Genomic DNA, 22,711 nt, shown 5'->3' with positions numbered 1-22,711 from the left:
CAGTCACTGATGGTTTGGGGTGCCATGTCATCTGCTGGTGTTGGTTCACTGCGTTTTCTGAGGTCCAAGGTCAACGCAGCTGTATACCAGGAAGTCTTAGAGCACTTCATGCTTCCTGCTGCTGACCAACTTTATGTGGATTCAGATTTCATTTTCCAACAGGACTTGGCACTAAGCTACCAGTACTTGGTTTAAGGACTATGGTATTCCTGTTCTTAATTGGCCAGCAAACTTGCCTGACCTTAACCCCATAGAAAATCTATGGGGTATTGTGAAGAGGAAGATCCGATATGTCAGACCCAACAATGCAGAAGAGCTGAAGGCCACTATCAGAGCTACCTGGGCTCTCATTACACCTGAGCAGTGCAACAGACTGATCAAGTCCATGCCACGCCGCATTGCTGCAGTAATTCAGGCAAAAGGACCCCCAACTAAGCATTTAGTGCTGTAGATGCTAATACTTGTTGTGTTCATACTTTTCAGTTGGCCCATATTTCTAAAAGTCCTTTCTTTGTATTGTAATATTCACATTTTCTGAGATACTGAATTTGGGATTTTCATTAGTTGTCAGTTATAATCATGAAAATTAAAAGAAATAAACATTTGAAATAATAATCTGTAGGTAATGAATGTATGTATGTATGTGTGTATATATATATATATATATATATATACAGGTACATATATATACACATACATACATACATACATACATACATTCATTCATTCATTCATTCATACATACATACACACACACACACACACACACACACACACACACACACACACACACACACACACACACACACACACACACACACACACACACACACACACACACATATATACACAATTGTAAATGTTTCCTAAATACATACATGAATGTGTGTGTATTTATATGTACATAATAATTACACACAGCACACACTGTTATTCTCAAAAATCACTTTTATTTTGTATGCGATTAATCGATAAAAATCCTAAATTTAATCTCGTGATGAAATATAATGACAATATAACTCTGTATATAATATAAGTTTCACTTTTTGATAGGAATTAGTGAAATAAATAAACTTTTTGATGATATTCTAATTATATTACCAGCACTTGTATATGTCTGAATAATAGGCTATTTTAAAGAAGACACATTAAAGTTTGAAGTTGTTAATATTAAATAAAAAGTAGGTACAACAGTTTATTTTAATTCATATAAAATATTTACTTTATAACATTTATGGTTCTACATAGGTGCATAAGTGGTTCCGCTATGATTACGAGCCAGTGAATCACTTTTAGTGCTATTTAGCACCATTGTTTATTAAAGTGTAGAGTGCATCCCTTTGTGCACACCCCTCTCCCCAAACTAATTTAATGACATTAAATAATTGATTTGAATTTGAATAAAAAACAAAACAATAAAATTATGCAATGTAGTGCTGTTGGTTGGTGACTGTATTTTTCTCAGGTTTGATTATACAAAATTTATGATAAATTACTGTATTTTATAAAGTGTCATAAAACTGGGATCCCCTCCTGTTTGAGAACCACAGTATTAATGTAGTCTCAAGTGTAGTTATGATGCTGGAAAACCTGTAGAGGGCGTCTTAGCATTATAAGTTTGTCTGGCAATATTTTATTTTTATTATAATATTATTATTATTATTATAGTAAGTTATTATTATAATAACTTTTGACAGTAATAAAAAGTTTATAGTCACATACTATGCGCCGGCTTTAACTTTTCGTTTATGAGAGTTTATGGAAACATTACAAGTTATTCTTGGCTTGTTTCTTGTTACTTCATTTTTCTTCCTTTTTGGTCACTATTACAGATTTAGAATAGCACTGTATGATGTATTTTTTTAGCTAGATATAAACATCCCAAAAATGAAGTTATTCTGGGTTCACAGCAGCAGCAACAAATCAGTTTACAGATGAATTATAGTTTGACATTTAATGTTTAACCCTTTAAGGCAAGAATTATTATTACAGTAGCAAATATATTTTTTTATTTCAAACCAAAAATAATCATTTATACCTACCCAGTACCTCTGGATTATGTAATGCAAAGGGTTAAATGAAAAATATATTAAACATTGATTTTCATTGTTTTTAAAGTATATATATATATATATATATATATATATATATATATATATATATATATATATATATATATATATATATATATATATATATATATATATATATATATATATATATATATATATATATATATATATATATATATATATATAGCTGTACACAGGGTGTGTTGAGGACACGTGCAAGGGTATTTAACCTGCCCATTCAACACATTACAGGATTAACTAATTGTAATTAGCCTCATTCATTGCCAAATGCTTGTCCTGTCCTTTATATAATCAAATACTTTAATTCACATCCACTTTTGTGGCTTCTAAATGAAACATTGTGTACTTATGAATGATATTAGTCAATCTTTGTTACGTCTGCATGCATGTCAGCTGTGAACAGTTAGGGAGTGTGCGTAAATTATGAGTGTACTTAAAATAATGTTGAAATATTGATGTTGTCTCATAGATTTTTGTTCGTCCATCTTTCAGAGCTGGAACCTCAAGAGACCCTCCTTCATTTTGCAGCCCGTCGTGGGCTTAACAAAGTGGCCGGTTTCCTCCTAAAACAGTCAGGGGCTCGAGAGGCCCTTAACATGTGCAACAAAGAGGGGGACACACCGGTAGTCATCGCCCGGAACCGAGGACACACGGCACTGTTGGAGCTTTTCATCCAGTAAGTACCTAGATAATGTTTTGGGAATATCACACAGCGCATGAAACCATTTCACATTAACAGTATTGCCTGTGGTGTATTTTATTTCATGGACTAAATACTAAAAGTAACTTTGTTATTTTTGGCCTTTTTCTAAATGACACAAGCCAGACTTAGTAAGCAAATTAGTTTTTAAATTTACTTTAAAGGGCCCATATTGTGCAAAATGAAATTTTACAAGGTGTTTGGACATAAATGTGTTGGGAGTGTGTGAACACAACAACCCTAATAATGAAAAAAATCCACCCACTTTTTTAAATCCCCATTAAACCAAAGCATGTTACACTGATAAAGCCCCGCCCACGGCCACTAACTGACTGGTTAATTTGACCCAAAAGCTTTTCTAAATGTGTTTGTTAAAGATACTGTTGTCTCAGACTGTATTCAGAGGAATCAGATCAATTTTTACCGAAAGCAGTAGTTCATTTCTATTTATAGGTAGGTACACATAAAAACAGCAATTTTTGCTCCCGCCCAAATAGGGGCATTTTGGACATGATATAACAAATGATCCGTGGGGTATTTTGAGCTGGAACTTTACAGAGACATTCTAGGCACACCTGAGACTTATATGTGCCCTTTAATCAAGCTTTAAGTGAAAGCTTTGCTCTGTCAATATTGTTGACAGTACTGCAATGCAATTCTTTTATTGCGCAGTCTTATGCAAGAGCATTTAGATCATTTGATCAAAGCATATTATCTATTAACATTGGTTTGTGTTCAGTAAACCTGTTCTGTGTGAACAAAACTGAACTGTACTATTTGTCCAAGCTTTGTGTCATGCTTTGTGTCATCTGAAGGTTTTAAATCCAGTTTGTGGTCTGGCTGTGATCCAGATTCTCTATGCACAGTTGAGAACTGGACTGCATTTAGTTGCAGTTATTTGGGTTTGACGGATGAAATTAAGCCTCAATTAGACTTGGATTTATTAAATAATTATTTTAAAATTCTCCTTAATGGATGCCATCAATTTGTGTGCATTGAAAGGCTTACTCCACTTTAAAAAATCTCCACAAAAAAATTTACTCAACCTCATGTCATTCAAGATGTTTATATGTCTTTCTTTCTTCAGTCAAGAAGAAATTACGAGTTTTGTGGAAAACATTCAGGATTTTTCTTTATGTACCTTATTTTTCGGTCTATAAGCCGCATTTTTTTTATAACTTGGCTGGTGCTGCGTCTTATAGTCAGGTGCGCCTTGTAAGTCAGTATGAATTAATTTTGACATTTATGAGACGAGACAACATTACCGTCTACAGCCGCGAGAGTCCCCCAGATGCTGCTTCTGTATTTATGTAATTTAATACCGTATTTTCCTGACTTTTTTTCATAGTTTGGCTGGTCCTGCGATTTATAATCAGGTGTGACTTATATGTCAAAATTAATTCATACTGGCTAACATGAACCAAAAGAACATTACCGTCTACAGCCATGAGAGGGCGCTATATGTTGCTCCTGTAGCCTACCTCTGAAAAAAACAGTTACTACTGAAACATTAACTTGAATACAGAAAAAGACTTAACAAACAAAATGCCCCCAAAAAGAATAATATTTTTCAAAATAAATGCGATTTGTAGTCCAGTGCGACTTATTTATGTTTTTTTCCTCTTCATGACGCATTTTTTGACTGATGCAACTTATACTTTGGAGCGACTTATAGTCCGGAAAATACTGTAGATTCTGTAATGTGGAATGACGAGTATGCGAACTTCACGCTAGTTGGCTTGTTCGGTTAATTTAGCCTATTCAACCTTCCAGGTAAGTTCTGTATGCTATGGTTTATCTTTAAATAACTGATAATATTACTTTTAACATACAGACATCTATTCGGCCTGCTGTTGTTTAGTAGAATAACTTGCCTTTCCAGATTAAATGTCTGTTCTTCGGATTGGATTTTGTGAAATAATTTTCTAAATAAACGCGATGTATAGTCCACTGTGACTTATATATGTTATTTTGTCTTAATGACGTATTTTTGAATAATGCGGCTTATACTCTGGTGCGGTTTATAGTCCGTACGGTAAGTACGGTAGTGGAATTCAGTGAATCTTAACAGTTTACAGTTTCAGTGCAGCTTCAAAGGGCTCTAAACGATCCCATCCGAGGCATAAGCGTCTTATCTAGCGAAACAATCGTCATTTTTGCAAAAAAGTACTTTTAAACCACTACTTCTCGTCTTGTACTAGCCGTGTGATGCGCCAGCGCGACCTTACGTATTACGTAATCACATCAAAAGGTCACGCGTTACATATGTGAAACACACAATTGCGGACCATTTTAAACAATAAACTTACACAAAGACATTAACTCATTCACCGCCATTGACGAGTTATCTCGTCAATTATGAGTTAATATTTAACTAATAAATATGCCTTTCTGGACGAATTTCAAAGTGAAAATGTAATACCGCTTTTATCCACTGGATGGCGCCAAACCGAATTTATCAAAAACGGAGGTTAAAAAGATTTAATGATTTATTTTAACTGCCTTTATGTTTGATAGTCATTCTGAGTCTGATCTCTAACATAAATTCCTTTACAAAAACGCAATTTTTTAAGCTTTTTGCTCAAAATGTTGTATTTTTGAAGAGAAATATCCATATTTCAGTGGTTAAATTAAGTGGAAAAAGTAAATATATAATGAAACATTTTTTCCCCATTTTGTTTGTTTGTTTATTTGTTTATTGTTTGTTTGAAAGCAGAGGGTGTGTTCTTTAATTTGATATAATTTGTATGTTTATATATTTATATAAGATTATTTTTCCTGCAAGAAATTTTGTGAAACTTTTGTTAAAATCACAAAAATGCCGGTGGGCAACTTTTCTCAAAAAGGCTGGCGGTGAATGAGTTAATTAGTATCATTCCACATACAACAGCGTCAAAACGCTCCTCTTTCTCAACCCTTTGCATAGGGCTGGAACGATTAATTGTGCAAATGCGCGTTTTCTCAATGAATTAATTTTAATAAATTACGGCGAAATGCCACCACATCCAAAACCCAGAGGGCGCTCTCGTGCAGAAACTCCATTTGTGGAGCAGAAGAAGTTATATTACAAAACACTATTCCAGGAAATGTTTATAAGCTTATTCATATCGCTGTTCTACAAATTGTTTCATGTATTTTCATGATAAGAAAGAATATTTTGAATTGAATGAGTGTTTAAATGCACATTATAAATGACTCAAACTCAGTGATTTTAGATTGATAAGGTCTTCCTACTGATCAGAGAGTCATAGTACCTAATTCAGTCGAAGTCGAACAAGCCTAACGTGTGTGACGTCGTTGCCGTAAAGCAAGTTGTGATTCTCACGAGATTTGTCAGGGGGCGGTTCTCTCAAGCTTGCGTTGCTGGTTTTGGTAGCGGCGTCCTTCCCGAGCTTCAACAGGAGGATGATTCCCCTTACTATGACTTTGTTTACCACCGAAATAACTTTGAAACTGTTATATTAAGGTAAAATAACTGCATAGTGTGTCTTTAAACAAACATCAAATATGGGAAATTGCATAAATTGACATCAATACTTTCAACGTGATTACCTAATACGTAAGGTCACATTGGTGAATCACATGGCTAGTACAAGACGAGAAGTTGTGGTATAAAAGTACATATTTTTATTTTCCGAAAATGATGATCGTTTCGCTAGATAAGACCCTTATGCCTCGGTTGGGATCGTTTAGAGCCCTTTGAAGCTGCATTGAAACTGTAAACGGTTTCACTATATGAAGAAAAATCCTGAAATGTTTTCCTCAAAAAAAATGAATTTCTTCTCGACTGAAAAAAGAAAGACACAAACATCTTGGATGACATGGAGGTGAGTAAATTATCAGATTTTTTTAATGAAAGTGGTGTAATCATTTAAAAATAGCCAATTCTTGTTAATTGTTTGTTTAGTTTTTGCAAAATTCAAATTGGCAAACAGGTTCCTTTCATGTGACCTCACTGTAAAAAATCACTCCACCCAGAATTAGTCAACACTTTAGGCACGGACATATTCAATTTCTGCTTCTTATTAAAACTCTGGCAGACGAATTGAACATTTTTATTTGCATCATTCTTACTCAATCATATCAGAATGTTGTTCGGTTTAAAGATGACATGGAACGGTTTGGGCACATTGTTGTTAATCTGAGGAAATGTTTTGATGTAGAGAGGATTACTCAGACATGGGTGTTGAGAAGCTCAAACAGATCTCCTCCGGCACATGTGCGGTACAGCACCACCCCTCTCTGAACACCTACACCCTAACTGTGAGCAGTGAGCCAGGCGGCGCTCCACCCAGCCTGCAGGCTGACATCCTACAACTGCGCAGACTCATCATCTGCCATCGCCAGGGCAAGGTGTGTCGAGTCAGTCTGAACTTTAGCTCTCTGCTAGTCTGTTTCTTTCTCTTTCTGCATTTGGGATGCGAGATATAATATGATATTGCAGGTATTGCAAATGTGCATGTTACAAAGGTTTGTAATAACTGAATGATTTTAATACTTAATCCAAAACTTGTTTTACCACTTTAAGAAATTATGTATACCAAAGTTTTAGGCAAGACAAAAATAGAGATCAAACAAGATGAGACAAGATAGAGATAGAGACAAAAAGAGCCATGATCTATGTGCAGATAATGAAGTGTTTACTAAAATCCAAAATAATCCATGACATGAAAACAGTGGCAAGGGGTGGAAACATGACAAGACATACAGACTAATCAAGCTAAACAAGAAACACCTGGAGACAGGTGTTAGGGTGGGGAAACTCAAAAGACTACAAGTCACTAGTGGGGTTTTTATCCAAACGTGAAGCGATTTTTTTCAAAATGCGCAAAAAAAGAAATGCAAATTGTGACCAGTCACGGAAAGAAGTCCGTACTGGGTCATTTTGAGTTATTCACAGACCCTGAAAGGGCAGTTTCTAAGCACATGGAAATCTGATAAGATTTGGAGAAGTTGTGGTCATTTGAATGTAGGAACTCAGAAAAACTCAAAGCCGAGAAAATAGACTCTGAAAGATACACTTACACTCATTTAGCTAAGCCATACACCCTGTAAAGCCGTTTTGAGATACCGATGTTCATCATATGTAGTATTTTGTGACAGAAGTCCGGATGACAACATGCAAAAATAAACAGGACTTTTTACCTTTGTGTTGATCACAAGTCGAATCCAGTCTGTTTCAGATATGTAGGGCTGCAACTAGTGTTGGGGAAAGTTACTTTTAAAAGTAATGCGTTACAATATTAAGTTACTCCCAAAAAAAGTAACTAATTGCATTACTTAGTTACTTTTCATGGAAAGTAATGCTTACGTTACTTTTAGTTACTTTTGCGTTACTTTTTCTTGGCTAAAGCTTGATCTCTTTCAGGCCTTGCAGGAGTTTTTATGACTGAAAAGTTCTGCATTCAGAAATTGCATATTTCATCACAAAAATGTTTAGCTCTGGCCTGCCATCTCAGTTTCTGACTCAAACTGTTTCCACACAGGCACAGAGAGTGCATACGTTTAGTTTAATTCAGTACATATTTTTTAATCAAATTAATTAAACTAAAAAAGTAACTTGAGTTACTTTTTTGAAAAAGTAACTCAAATAATAATGTGTACTTTTAAAAAGTAATGCGTTACTTTACTCGTTACTTCAGAAAAGTAATATTATTACGTAACTCAAGTTACTTGTAATGCGTTACCCCCAACACTGGCTGCAACTAACGATTATTTTAATAATCGATTCATCTGTCGATTATTTTTTCGATTAATCAATGAATCGGATAAAAAACAAGAAAAACATTCATTTCCAACCCCTTATTCAAAAACAGAACTAAAATCTTTAGAAATTGCTCAAATATGTTGCTCCTTGAACATCCCTGAGCTGTTACAATAATAATAAAATAAAATAAAATAAAAATGAAGTAACATAAAAAATACACATGTATGCTTTACATCTGACAAATATATTGACTTTCTTATGATGCATTTCCCATCAAGAGAGGCTTCTTGATGGGAAACGCATCATAAGAAATGCATCAAAAAGATAGTATATGAGTATGTGTAGTAGCACAATCTTTACATCAACTAAATACATACATACATACATATATACATACATACATGTTTTAGTTACTAGTTGCGTAAAGAAAGGTAAGTAACCAAACAAGCATTTACAAATAAGGCACGCATGCACGCACGCACGCTATAGATATATAGTCTATTTTTTTACATCAGATTTTGCATGAACGTCTGGTAATAGAATATAATATACAATCTGAGGACTATTTACATCGTAACATCAGTGGCTTAGCATCTGGGCATGCAGGGTATGCACGTGCAAATGGGCCCGGCCAATAGGGGGCCCGGCTCTGGCCCCGTCCCAGCTTTTAATAAAAATAAAATTCTATTTAATTTTTATTTGTGGCCGCAATAAATATATTTTTGTATGCATATCGTGTAGAGATTTCTTATTTCTCCATAATGTCTAATTTCTCCGTCATTTCTTGTTTGCGATTATTTATTTTTTTGCACTCCGCTTGCACCGTAGACTACTACGCCATAATTTTTTTACATGAGGCATTGCTGCGCCAAAAAAATAGAAAACACAGTGTGAGAGGTTACTATAGCAGCTATCTACATGAACATTAAGGATGGACAAATATAAACATAAAAGTGGGGCCTTAAAGAGAAAAGAAACATTTAGTTTTTCTTTATTTAAATCTACTCTTTAAAGTAAAAAAGTAAACTAAAAATATTTGACTATATTAAAAGTATATGTTGTTAACAGAGCTGCGCGCCACAGTTAACAGTGCCAACGGGCAAGGTTGGGGGGGGCTTTGGCTTAAGGGGGACCGTAAATTTTTTTTCATATGGGCCCGCGACTGACTTGCTACGCCACTGCGTAACATGTAAGGGTATATGAGATTACACTTTACGTTCTGGTAAACACATGAATCCGCCTTCAAAGTTTGTATTTAAAAGTAGGGCAGTAGTATAATAGATAATCCAAACAGTGCTGTTGAAAACGTGACGTCCTTTAGGGATGTAACCGATCGCTCACTCGTTCCTCCATCAGCCAATGACTTCATGGAAAATATTGATAGACAAAACATGTAGCCAATTAAATAACGAATTCAACGATCTCTGTGTTACTTTTTTGTGTGTGTTTGACTTTATGCTGGGCTGCAAGAACTGACAGGCAGATGACATCAAAGTACTTTGGCGTCAACCGACTGCAGCGCTGCATAAAGTCGAACAAGCCGGTGAAGCGGCTGACGTACGACGAGGCTGACTTTTGCGCCCCAGCTTTTTTTTCTTTTTTTTTGTGCGCCCGAGCTTTGTTTACACTGTGGGGAGAAAAAAGTTTAAAAAAAAAACTTGAGGAACAGGTCAGCCGCGTCACTACAGTCACGTGACTTCACGCGGTTCACAACAGAATCGGAAGAGAAGACCATGATGAATAAAGTCGTAATTCTTGCTATTTTATGACCAAAATGTATTTTTGATGCTTCAACACATTCTAACTGACCCACTGATGTCACATGGACTACTTTGATGATGTTTTTACTACATGGAAACCGTACATAGATTTTCAATTGAGGGACAGAAAGCTTTCGGAGTAAATCTAAAGTTAACGCATCTTAAACTGTGTTCCAAAGATGAACGGTCTTCCAAGTTTAGAACGACATAAGGGTAAGTCATTAATGACATTATTTTGATTTTTGGGTGAACTATCCCTATTAAGTAGCCACGCTGTTCCCTTTGTGGGCGGGGGCAAAAACAAAACAAACAAAAGCCGCTTATACAGTATGTAAAAATGTATCAAAAATTTATCAAAAGTTTCCATCACTCATTTCTAATTGGAACACTTAAAAAGGGGAATAAAATCAGGGTGATGGGGTGAAGGCAAATGATCAGAATTTTTTGTAAAAGTGACCTTTTAAGGGCATAGGGGGCTATTTCGACACATCCTATAATATAAAACTATTTAAATTCTTGGTTTATTTTCAACCCCGCTTTAACATTGTAGCATTATTTATAAATGACCCAAAAAGTGAGTCTTAAGTAATAATACATAATACATGTGGTATTGTTGGTTCAATCCCAGGAACACACATGCTGATGAAATGGATACCTTGTAATGCACTGTATAAAATTTGGATAAAATTGTCTCCCAAATGCATAAATTTAAACTTGTAGCAAACTTCTTTGCCAAGAAATCTCTCTCGTAAGAGCCGTAACTCCTCTCCAACAGTTCAGATTGCATTTACATTACGAGTTTGACATTATTAGTAGACAGAGAGCTTGTTGAGGCGAAAAACACTAAATCTGTTGTTCTGTGTTTATGGCCAGGGAGGAGTTGTGTTTCAGCAGAGTTCCGAGTCTCCTCACACTTCCCAAGAATGTGTTGCCAGCCGAGAAAGCAGAGATTGTCTTTTTGAAGTGACGCAGCACAACTCCCTCGATATAAGTGAGCTGGGGTTCACTGCTTTTAGTACAAAAGAAAACAAAGACACAGAACGTAATGACTTGCTGGATCCATTACACAACAGGGAGGGTGACAGAGATCCCTCGCTCAGCTGTGAAACTCCAGCGTCTCCCCTACGCAATGGCAACAGTAAAGATCAGCGGGCGTGTGCTTGTGAAAACAGCAAGACTGATTGCCCAGAGCGAGAGGAGAACTTAGATGTTGCCGGGAGCTTGAGAGATTGTAGTGATGCTTTACAGAGCGGATCTGAAGGTGAAAGCATAGACTGCGCTGCCCTTTCCTGTGGACAACAGCCAGAGGAAACTGATAAAGCTGACGACTTCATCTGTGAATCATCTGAGGGGCCTGAGGGGGGAAACGGGGAAGAGGGACAAAATTCGGTAGAGGAGAACCCACCGGAGAAGCTTTGCTATACAGTAGAGGCAGGAGATATGGGAATCACGCAGTCTTTAGACACGCCGGAAAGCTCGGATATGGAATCTAGTTCTCAGGGTGTTGAGAGCGATGACGAGAGAGAGGAAGATGATGGGTTTGTAGATGCATTAGAACCAGAGAAGGTGAAAGAAGAAAACAAAGATTTACACCCAAAGTTGGATCTGTTTATAGAGGATATTAAACAACATGAAAATGACTGCGTTAAACAAATTTTGGGTGAGAGTGATAGTCACGCTTGCCATGAAGCTAGTAACATTTGCCAACCAGGAACCCATGAGCCGGAGGGATCCGATGAAAGAGGGAAGGAAGATGTTTGTGATATTTTCTGTAATGTGGAAGAAGATTTTTCAGAAACCGATGATCATGAAGAAGTCTTATTTTATGAAAACAAACAATTTGAAGGTTATGCTAATGTAAATTTAGATGGTAGCAAAAAAGAGGGTGGCACTGAAAATGATGCAACCTCATGGACAACTAATAACTTTGAGGAATCTTCACAGCAGCATAAAATAGACCAAGAACTGTCACCTGTAGAAAAAACTAACTATTATTACCCAATAGTAGACGAAGGTGATGGTGAAAAGGAAGCAGAGAGATGCATTGATGTCTTACCTGGTTCAGAAGCCGAGTCTCACACGCCAACCAGCGAGGACACCCTAGAACCTGATGATCTAGAGCTCTGGTCTGCAAATGAGGTTTTAGTAAGCCCTAGCTATGAGCAACAACTGGATAGGATGGAGAACCTCGAAGGAAGGTTGAAGGCAACATTGGAGGAAGTTCATCATGCAGAAGTGAATGCGGATAAAGAGATAGCGAATCTTCCAGACTCTCCCAGTCTTCAGGATCAGAGACAGGATACGACCTTGAACAATGAGGTCATGCAGGACACATCAGAAGCTTTGTTTGTGCATACAGATCAATCTGGAGATAAAGGCCTCCTGCCTGCTCTCTCAGACACACTAGTTATATCAAAGAAAGCGGGAATCTCAGAGGAAGATAAAGGAGAAGATCTGCTGGGTTCAGTCATCCAAAATGACCTTGTTGGTGGTGCCTTACATATCCTAGATTCTCTTAATAAGGAAGGAGTTTCAGGAGAATATCCTGAAGATGTCCACGGATGTGTAGATCCTATTACTCAACACTCAGGCACTGAAGTAAATAAGGATGCCCAACCAGTGGGTGAGGAAGACCATCTGAAAGGTGAGTTCAACAATGATTATGTTTATAATGTAATTGTTTCTTAAGTAAGGACTTAATCTCAGTAAGATGTTTACATGACTGGACCTAACCTCTTCACTCATGTTTAGATGCAGTTTTTATTTTCTGATTATTTACACATAGCCCAATGCAGAGCACAAATTATGAACTCACATATACTGTCCACTGTTTTGCATTGTGAGAGTGCATTTAAACGTGGTCAATGATAATTATAGATTGCTTGTGGACAAGATGTACAGTAATATATATTTTTTTTACTGTTAATGTGGGAAATTGGCATGTATTGTAGTGAAATTTTATGTGATGTGTGCATTATATATTTATTGTTACATCAACACTACCATGGTTTTTTGATGTATTGATTACAGTAACCATGATTTAAAGGGGCCATGGCACAAGACTTTTTTAAGATGTCAAATAAATCTTTGGTGCCCCCAGAGCACAAATGTAAAGTTTTAGCTCAAAATATCATATAAATAATTTATTATAACATGTTAAAATTGCCACTTTGTAGTTGTGTGCAAAAATTTGCCATTTTGGGTGTGTCCTTTAAAATGCAAATGAGCTGATGAAAAATTCAAACACTGATCACAATGATGGTGGTTTGTTGCAATTAAAACTCAATTGTGCTTTTCTCTGCACTAAATGGCAGTGCTGTGGTTGGATTGTGCAGATTAAGGGGTGGGGTTATTATAAAAATAGCTCCTTATGACATCATAAGGAGAGCCAAATTTCAACAACCTATTTTTTCATGTGCTTGTAGAAAATGGTTTACCAAAATTAAGTTACTGGGTTGATCTTTTTCACATTTTCTGGGTTAATAGAAGCACTGGGGACCCAATCATAGCACTTAAACATGGAAAAGTAAGATTTTCATGCCATGACCCCAATGTACCCATTGTTTTTTACCTGTAGTTAAACCATGGTAATTTTCATAAGGGGTATAATATGCATGTTTAATGATAATATAATTGTGACCCAGAACTACAAAACCAGTCATAAGTTGCATAGTTATATTTGTAACAATAGCCAACACTACTGTATATATTGTATTTTTATGCCAAACATCATTAGGATATGAAATGAAGATCATGTTCCATGAAGATATTTTGTAAATTTACTATCGTAAAATATATATAAAAAAGTATTTATCATTAGTAATATGTGTTGCTAAGGACTTTATTTGGACAATGTCAAGGCGATTTTCTCAATATTTAGATTTTTTTGCACCCTCAGATTCCAGATTTATAAATAGTCGTTTCTCAGTTAATTATTGTCCTATCCCAACAAACTGCAAATCAGTGGGAAAATTATTTATTTAGCTTTCAGATGATATCAAAATCTCAATTTCAAAACATTGCCCCTTATGACTGGTTTTGTGGTCCAGGGTCACAATTATACAGTAAAATTTTATATTTTACCAGCACTACCTGAATACAGTATTGCAAAAACTAGAAACTTTGCTTTTCAAAAGGTTCGGGCTCTCTGCAAGGCTAAAATTGATTGCCTTGGTGCACATTAAATTTAAACACTGATCAAATGTGACAGAGTGCATTATTAGGTATCTTTTCCAAGCACCCCGCCTTCTATGATCAACCAAAATTCAGTAATGATACCTTTCACATTCGACAGAATAATTGGAAATCGCTTGTTTATCTCCATCATGCACATGGCTGAGAGAGCAGAGTGATTGCTTTATGATTGTGTACACAACAGATGGTAGCTTAGCAACAGATGATGTCATGGGTCAAGGAGGGAAGTGATGTAACGAGACGAGGTCACCGTCCATTTCCTCCACTTTCTTTCTGTTCTCACAGTGACCAAAAAAGAACATCGATACACCCAGATTGTTGAAGCATACGGTTATCTTTGCCAAATTACGTAACTGAACTGAAATAGCCAGATATACCATTTCTAGAAATACTGTATGCGTGCTTGGTTGGTGTATTTGCAGGAAATGTTTTCTGTTCATTTACCAATTAAATTAATGTATTTTATTAATTTAATATTCAAAATGACTACTGAAAACTTTTCTGTATTTACACAAATAGCTTTGTACTTACTGTATGTCCTGATGTTTGTTATTGACTGACTACATTAAATGTTACAGAGGTGGACCCTCAGCAGACCACATGGACCGATGTTGACACGGACAAAAACGCACCAATGGTTAGTACAAACATTAACATTTCAGTTATGAAATACCTTGTGGGTGTATGTTGTGACATGGCTTACAAATGACTAAATTCTGACCTGTGTTGGTAAATTTTGTATTTTAAAAATACCCCTGCTGTGTATTAAGAAAGTTCATAAGTAAGCTTTATACCCTCCACTGCACTTTGTCTATGTTATACTGTAGTTACAGTATATGTGTACTGTACATAACTGTATATTCTGTCTGTATTAAATAGTATTTGAAGAATTTCGTTCCAAAACACAATAAAAAACGCCATTTTTTTTTTTAATGAGTTACCACCAAAATCAGTATTGTATCAGGTCAGTATCAAAAAGTAAATGCTTAATTTTACGAAAAATCCTATATCCGCTGTGTTATTCTGTCATCTTTTCTCTCTTTTTTCCCAAAACGCGATAAACGCTACGCCAGTCCTCCTTTTCTCCATAATGCAATAAATCCGCTTCACAAATTACAGCGCACCATTCCACGCACTGTAAACAACAATGGCGGTTCATTGAATACACACTGAATCCTAGTTTTCTTCATCTATTGTGTATTTCGTGACAACAAACAAACAAAAACAAATGATGGCTTTTATAAACCTGTGGTGGTTTTCTGTGGCGGGGAAAAAACGTAAGCCACTCGGGCGACGACAAAATTCTCACAGGACAGCATGAAGTTTCTGTCATGCTAACACATTGACCACAGGGGATTTTATGAAAAACTTCCATTATTTTACTCGAAGTCAACGAAAATCGAGCAGGACTAAAACTGATTCATTGCTGTCAAAAAAGTTCAGCGATGACATCCCAACAGCAGCAATGACAGTGTTGTTAATATGACAAAGTAAGTGTTTTGATTAATGTCAATAATGTTTATTTTTTATCAGTGTATACCACTAGTCAACTAAATGAATATAACATGGCAAAGATGAATGCACATTTATATATTGATTCAATAGATTTATAGCATTTTGAAAAAAAAAACTTAAAAATAAGCAGTTTTTAGTATAAATCTTTGAAAATCAAATTATGGATTTGAATTTTTAATGTTATTATAACCTAAGATGGTTTGTTACAGAAAATAGTGCTTTACATCTTGTCACTTTCTTGAAATAGAAAACATGTTTTTACCGAAATTAGTCAAAATGGATTTATTGCGTTTTGGAACCAAAACTCTTAATTTGTTCAGTTTAATCCACCTAAGGACTGAACCCCTGGAAAAGAAATCAAAGCAAACTTTATGAGCGTTGATAGAGAAATTAAATGGTTTGTTATGCTTTTTAATTACATAAAAAAATATTTGCTCTCATTATTTATTATAGATTTAGTTATACAAATGGTAACAAATAAATATTTAGGATGAAATGATACCTTAAAGGTAATTTCAAAACTTGTTTGTCAAATGTTGCTTGGCGTTCAATGGTATGTAGCAACAAATAAATGTTTGCAAATGCTTAAAGTGTTACGAACAATACTCCAAATTGGGGCGATATTTGACACATCCCAATGTCTTGCTAACTTTTCTGAATTTTGATGTTCCCCCATATCAGAGCTGATGAAAAATAAACCAATTACAATGAAATCATGAAATGTTAATAAATAATTAAAACATCTCAAGACTTATTAACAAAAAATATTTGTTTTTATTTAATTTAATTTAATTTAATTTTATTTGTTTAATCTACATGTCACGTGACCATTACACAACACTACAGAAAACTGATAACTTATATGCAAAATGGACAGAAACGTTTAACACTGTAAAAGTTGGAAAATCTACTTCAGTTGGTAGCACCTAAAAAAATTAAGCTTTTTCACTTTTTGGCCTGGTTTCACAGACAAGGCTTAGTTCAATTAGGATGTTTAAGCATCTTTTATAAACATGCCTTAGAAAAGCACGTTACTGTTGTGCATCTTGAGACAGATCACTGGCACCGACTTATTTAAGATCTGTTGGGAAAAGTGTTTTAAAGGGGACATATCATGAAAATCTGACTTTTTTCATGTTTAAGTGCTATAATTGGGTCCCCAGTGCTCCTATCAACCTAGAAAATGTGAAAAAGATCAACCTAGTATCTTAGTTTTGGTAAACCATTCTTTGTAAGCATGTGAAAAAACAGCTCATTCAAATTTGGCTCCCCTTGTGATATCAAAAGAGGATCTTATTATAATAATACCACCCCTTACTCTGCACTATCCAACCACGGCACTGACATTTAGTGCAGAGAGAGAGAGAAAAAAATAATTGACAGCACAATAAAGAACAAATGAAGATAGAATGAAACCTTTTTTTTTTTAAAGCAGAGGGTTTGTTCTTTCATTTGATATATTGTATGTTTATATATTTATAGAAAAAATTCTGGAATGCCCTAAACTTTTGTGAACATCATAAAAAATGCTGGTGTTGGCTGGCAACTTTTTTTAAATGCTGGTGGGGAAAGAATTAAATGTTTATGTTAATATTTAGTTGCAATAATTACAGAAATACAATATGCCATCATTTTGAGCTGTGATACTTGAGCCTGTGTTCTTAAGACTCCATAACTATATTGTCTAGTTTCACAATGGCACACCTGTTATTCACGGAAAAACTCACTATTGAGTCATAGAAACACTACACGCGGTAGCATTAAGGTGTGAAGTCAGGGAGCAATGTGGAGTTGTTTACTTTCTGAGAGCTGGAAGTGAAAGTGGAGGTACAGGAGCTGGAAACCACGTGGCCATGTGTACACGTACAACATACACACCCATACACGTGACATCTTGTAATCTTTCAAGACAGATTTACCACAAGCTTTGAGGCTGATTAGACCTAATATGTGTTGCCACAAGTCAAGAGTGATTTCGAAATGAATGTTGAAGTTGAAGGGTTAGGGTTATATTACCCATCCCTGCTGAAAAAAAAAACATTACAGAAAATTCTAATGGTTTCCATTTAAAATAAAAATAGGAACCATTAGCTTTTACCATTAAAACCACTACACTGTAGTGTGTTTTGGGCCATATTCCATTAGAACCAATACACAGAACCAGTAGAACCAATACATACCATTAGAGACCAACAAAAACCACTACACTGTAGTGTGTTTTGTGCCATATTCCATAAGAACAAATAAAATGCCCAATAAAACCATTAGAATTTTCTGTAATGGTTTTATTGTTTTTTTCAGCAGGGCATAAATCCAATCAAATATATAATCAGTAAATATATGAAAAGAAAAATATGATGTATTTGTTGTTATAACAGAGAGATGAGATGAAGTTTATTGTAGTAGCTGAACGTTGACAGTTTCATGTCGTGACCTGTGGGCCAGCTGTTCCTCCATAGCTTTCTTTACAACTGTTTTGGGGGAATGGGGGTTGGGGTTTTACCCTTTTAAGTGAACCACAAGTGCTGAGGGTCTTTTCTTGCAAATAATATCCAGGACCTGCAGGCAGCACAAAACCAAGATTTCTGCCGGTTTCTCCTCTGGAGATCATGAACGCAGGGGGCAGTATTAGGTGTTGCCCAGGCTTTGTTTCCTTCAGGGCGTGTTGTGTTTATGTATAGACATGGTACACTAAACACTAAAAATCTTTAGTAATGTGTCAAAGCATCAGGGCTGTTATGAGTGAATCTTTCCTAAAGCAAATCTTTCCTAACTAAACTTAATAGAGATTAAAGAGAAAGCCAAAGCAACTGTTTGAAATTTTTTTTTACAGATACGCAAGTTACAACACAGCATCTCAATTTAATATTTTGGTAACACTTTGCAATAAGGTTGTATTGGTTAACGTTAGTATGCATTTGCTATCATGAACGAACAATATAGTTTTTCAGCATTTATAAATACAGTCATTCATGTTAGTTCATGGTGCATTGACTAGTTTAAACATTTATTTTAATAATATAATAGTAAATACTAATATTAATACATGCTGTACAAGTAATGTTCATTATTGTGCATTAACTAATTGTTAACAAGTACAGCTTTTTGTAAAGTGTGACTAATATTTTGACTTTCACCGGGGGGGAACAGCAGAAATGGCAACATCTCCTTAAAGCAAAGTGGTAAAATTGTACATGTAATATTTGATCCAGTTCATTAAGACATATGGGAAATGCATAGTAGGAACAAGTCGTGTGCAGATAAAAGAGTGTGATTGGCTCTCGGACACAAAAAGAGGAAAGGAGACTGTTTGCATATGTGTGTGTGTGAGAGAGAGAGAGAGCGAGAGAGGGTGTGGGGAAGAGCGAGGGAAAGGGGCCGGACCTTCACACAGATGTGAAAGATTAGGAGCGTCTCATTTTTCCAAACGCTTCAGCCGTGGAGATTGTGTCTGTCAGGACCTCATGTGGGAACTAAGCTACGTTCAGTGTGGTGCTTTCTTTGTGCTTGTGTTGGAAAGATGTACGAGCGACACAAGCGGCGGTACAGTTTGTGTGCCAAAGGAGAAAGAAATGTGGATGTAGTATTGATCAAGGTGAGAATGAAATGTTGATGTGTCAGTGAAGGTTGACCTTGCATGTTAGAAACTGTCTGACATTACTTTTAGTTATTGCTTAGTAGATATGTTCACGTTTAGTACGTTTAGTACATCAGTATATGCTGATGCTCAAAAGACTTCTTCATTTGGATATACAACAAAACAAACATTTATGGGCTTTTCGAAAGAAATGTTTGAGGTCGTATTAAGATCTTCAATTTTTTGATTTAGCACAGTTTGACATTTCTTTTACATTTTTGAATGGATACGTGTGCGATTATTGAGATCTTATTCTCGGCAGAAGATTCAGAGAAGAAGGAAACATGCAAGAAAAGTCTCCAATAAATCACATCTTTGTAGCAATTGAGATATTTTGTATCATACACAACCAGGGCTGTATGTTTTTGAATAGACATTAAATGTTGACCTTTCTATCAACTTCAATAGCGAAATCTTTTCCTGCAGAACGTAATGGACAGTCAGCTGTTCACCCACTGTCATTGTCTCTTTGAATTTAAGGATGATTCATAGTGTTTTGTTGGGTGGAGACAACTGAATGATATATGCACACATCATGTCAGGCCGTCTGAAAGAGTGTGTGCACGCGTGTATGTGCACAAGGTGTGGTTTGTTTTGAGATGTTTAATGTGGTTTAACTGACAGATACCCTGGAGCGCTTCTCTGCCCGTTTTATCATGCACTCAAAATGCCCAACGTCATTAATCTACAGTCGTTTGCTCAGATGTCACCTCTTTCCAAATCGCATGCAAACGCTGAATGTTTTTTAACTGGGTCTGTATAGCGAATGAGCATACGAGGAACTGTTGAACTGTACTGTATTATTACCGAGTTTTTTCTGTATTTTCTGAGTATTTTCTGACATTGCCATTCATGAGTCAATTTCCTCTTTTAAATTTGAATGCCTATGGTAAAAATCAGTTGGCTGTAATCGATGAGTCATTTGAATTAGTATGTTTGACTCTGCAGAGTTCATTTAGTTTATTATTTTAAGTCAAATTGGCTGTATTAGCTTTCTTTAGTATACCTACACTGTTAAAAGCTAAAATAACTTAAAGGGGAGGTTTAATGCTATTTCATGCATTCTGACTTATTAACACAGATTAAGAGTTGTAGTCCTCATGCTAAACATAAGCAAAGTGTCAAAAAAAGCAGTTGAGCTTGTAACAGAGTATTTCTGAGCCAAACTCACGCCTCCTTTTTCCTACAAGTTTCTGAAAGTTTTTTTCAAATGGGGGTATCCGTTACGACTGATTGACCCCATATTCCTTTTCTGGGCCTTTACCCCCAGAAAAGCACGCTGGCCCTGCACGTCAAGTGAGAGCGAGAACGTGCATTAGCATTGCTTCATCGAGTAGAAGTCACTGGTATCACTGCACAGCACGCGATAACTTTGTTTTAGCAAGATAGTTCGACAAAAGAAGTGTGTTTTTGGATGTAAGGAGAAGAAAACCTGTCTTTCCCTGTCTTAAGACAACAGTGGATGCAGTTCGTTTTTCTCGGACAGCAACGTTATTGCGAATTAGTTTTTTGTTCCCTGGCTGTATTTCGGAGAGGATTGCTTTACAAACAAGGCTCAGTTTGATGCCAGATTTTCCACTTTTTTACAACTGAAGCGGTCATAACTGTAAAAGACCCCGTTTAGGAGTCACAACCACAGGCGTAAGTAAATCAAAATCTCATGCGTTTTGTATGCAATCACGCATACATGGATGTAATGTAAACAACACCAACAACAGCACTTTGTACTGCATTTACAACATTTACACCTTTGAAAACGGGCAAATGCAGTTAAAAACCGGATTATGTTGCTTTTTTATTAAAATAGCGGATAAACAAGCAAGGATTAATTACCTAGAGACGTCTTGCTGTAGTTGTTGCTGCTATTGTTCCTGTTCGTCCATTACTGACTAAGTATCCGATTCTGGATCATATTTATAATGTAAGGCTGGTTATTTAAAAAAAGTTTTTTTTTTAAAGTTTGATTTCCATCTATGTTGGCTTGAAATCCAAAAGTCGTATCCAAAGCTGCGCATACTCGTAACTCTTCAGCTCCGCCCACCGCACGCCTTCAAGTGTTCGACCTTTTATTCCAAAAATCGGAAAGGCTGTTCTTTCTTTGATAAATCTGACAAAACGAAAGACTCTTTGGACATATGAATGATGAAATAGTACTCTATATATAAGCAAGATTTACATTAGATTAGATTGGCAAAAACGTCTTGTATTATGTCAGCTTTAAAGGGGCCGTGGCACAAGACTTTTTTAAGATGTCAAATAAATCTTTGGTGTCCCCAGACACATAATGTGAAGTTTTAGCTCAAAATACCATATAAATAATTTATCATAGCATGTTAAAATTGCCACTTTGTTGCAATTAAAACTCAATTGTGCTTTTCTCTTCACTACATTGCAGTGCTGTGGTTGGATAGTGCAGATTAAGGGGTGGTATTATTATAATAAGAGCTCCTTATGACATCATAAGGAGGCCACATTTCAACAACCTATTTTTTCATGTGCTTGTAGAGAATGGTTTACCAAAACTAAGTTACTGGGTTGATCTTGTTCACAATTTCTAGGTTGATAGAAGCACTGGGGCCCCAATCATAGCACTTAAACATTGAAATAGTAAGATTTTCATGCCATGGCCCCTTTAAGCTTATTCAACTTTTAATATAATTTATTAATTTTGAATAATTTAGCTCCTCACTGTTCAAGAAAGTTGAAATGAATTGTAAATTAAAGTTGATTAAACTTAAAAATGTAAGGGCAATTTTTACAGTGTTGTTTTGTTATGAATGAACAATCGGTGGACATTGTTCACAGCAGTAATATTAATCGTTGTAAACTTTTGTCAAAATCGAATAACTTGCTCTGCCTCTGAAACAACTTTCCTGTCTGGGTGACATCATCAGGACCTTCTATTAAGCCCCTCATTCAGACTACTTGTGATGCGGAGACCACTTAATCTGATCATATTAGTACTAGATAAATAAAGTCATGCGTCACTGTTTTGTTCTTAAAGGTGACCAAGAATGTAATACTGTATTTATCTAGGCATAGATGAATAATAAGAGTGCTGTACATTAGGGCTGTGTATCGCCAACAATTTCCCAATACGTATCC

General features: G+C 35.8%; 1 protein-coding gene across 4 annotated transcripts in view; it reads left to right on the top strand.

Annotated features, from left to right (window-relative positions):
* Window positions 1–22,711, top strand: part of LOC129429268 (uncharacterized) — a 109,108-nt gene that overhangs the window by 28,558 nt on the left and 57,839 nt on the right. For all 4 annotated transcript variants that reach the window (XM_073859657.1, XM_073859656.1, XM_073859655.1 and 1 more), the window contains exons 6-9: window positions 2,586–2,769; window positions 6,957–7,146; window positions 11,134–12,904; window positions 15,033–15,091. In XM_073859657.1, the coding sequence (XP_073715758.1) occupies window positions 2,586–2,769; window positions 6,957–7,146; window positions 11,134–12,904; window positions 15,033–15,091 (2,204 nt within the window). The remainder of the gene's footprint in view (window positions 1–2,585; window positions 2,770–6,956; window positions 7,147–11,133; window positions 12,905–15,032; window positions 15,092–22,711) is intronic.

Source organism: Misgurnus anguillicaudatus, chromosome 21, assembly GCF_027580225.2.
Source record: "Misgurnus anguillicaudatus chromosome 21, ASM2758022v2, whole genome shotgun sequence".
Lineage (NCBI taxonomy): Eukaryota > Metazoa > Chordata > Actinopteri > Cypriniformes > Cobitidae > Misgurnus > Misgurnus anguillicaudatus.
Note: the sequence above shows the minus strand (reverse complement) of the source record. Positions and strands in the feature narration are given on the sequence as shown.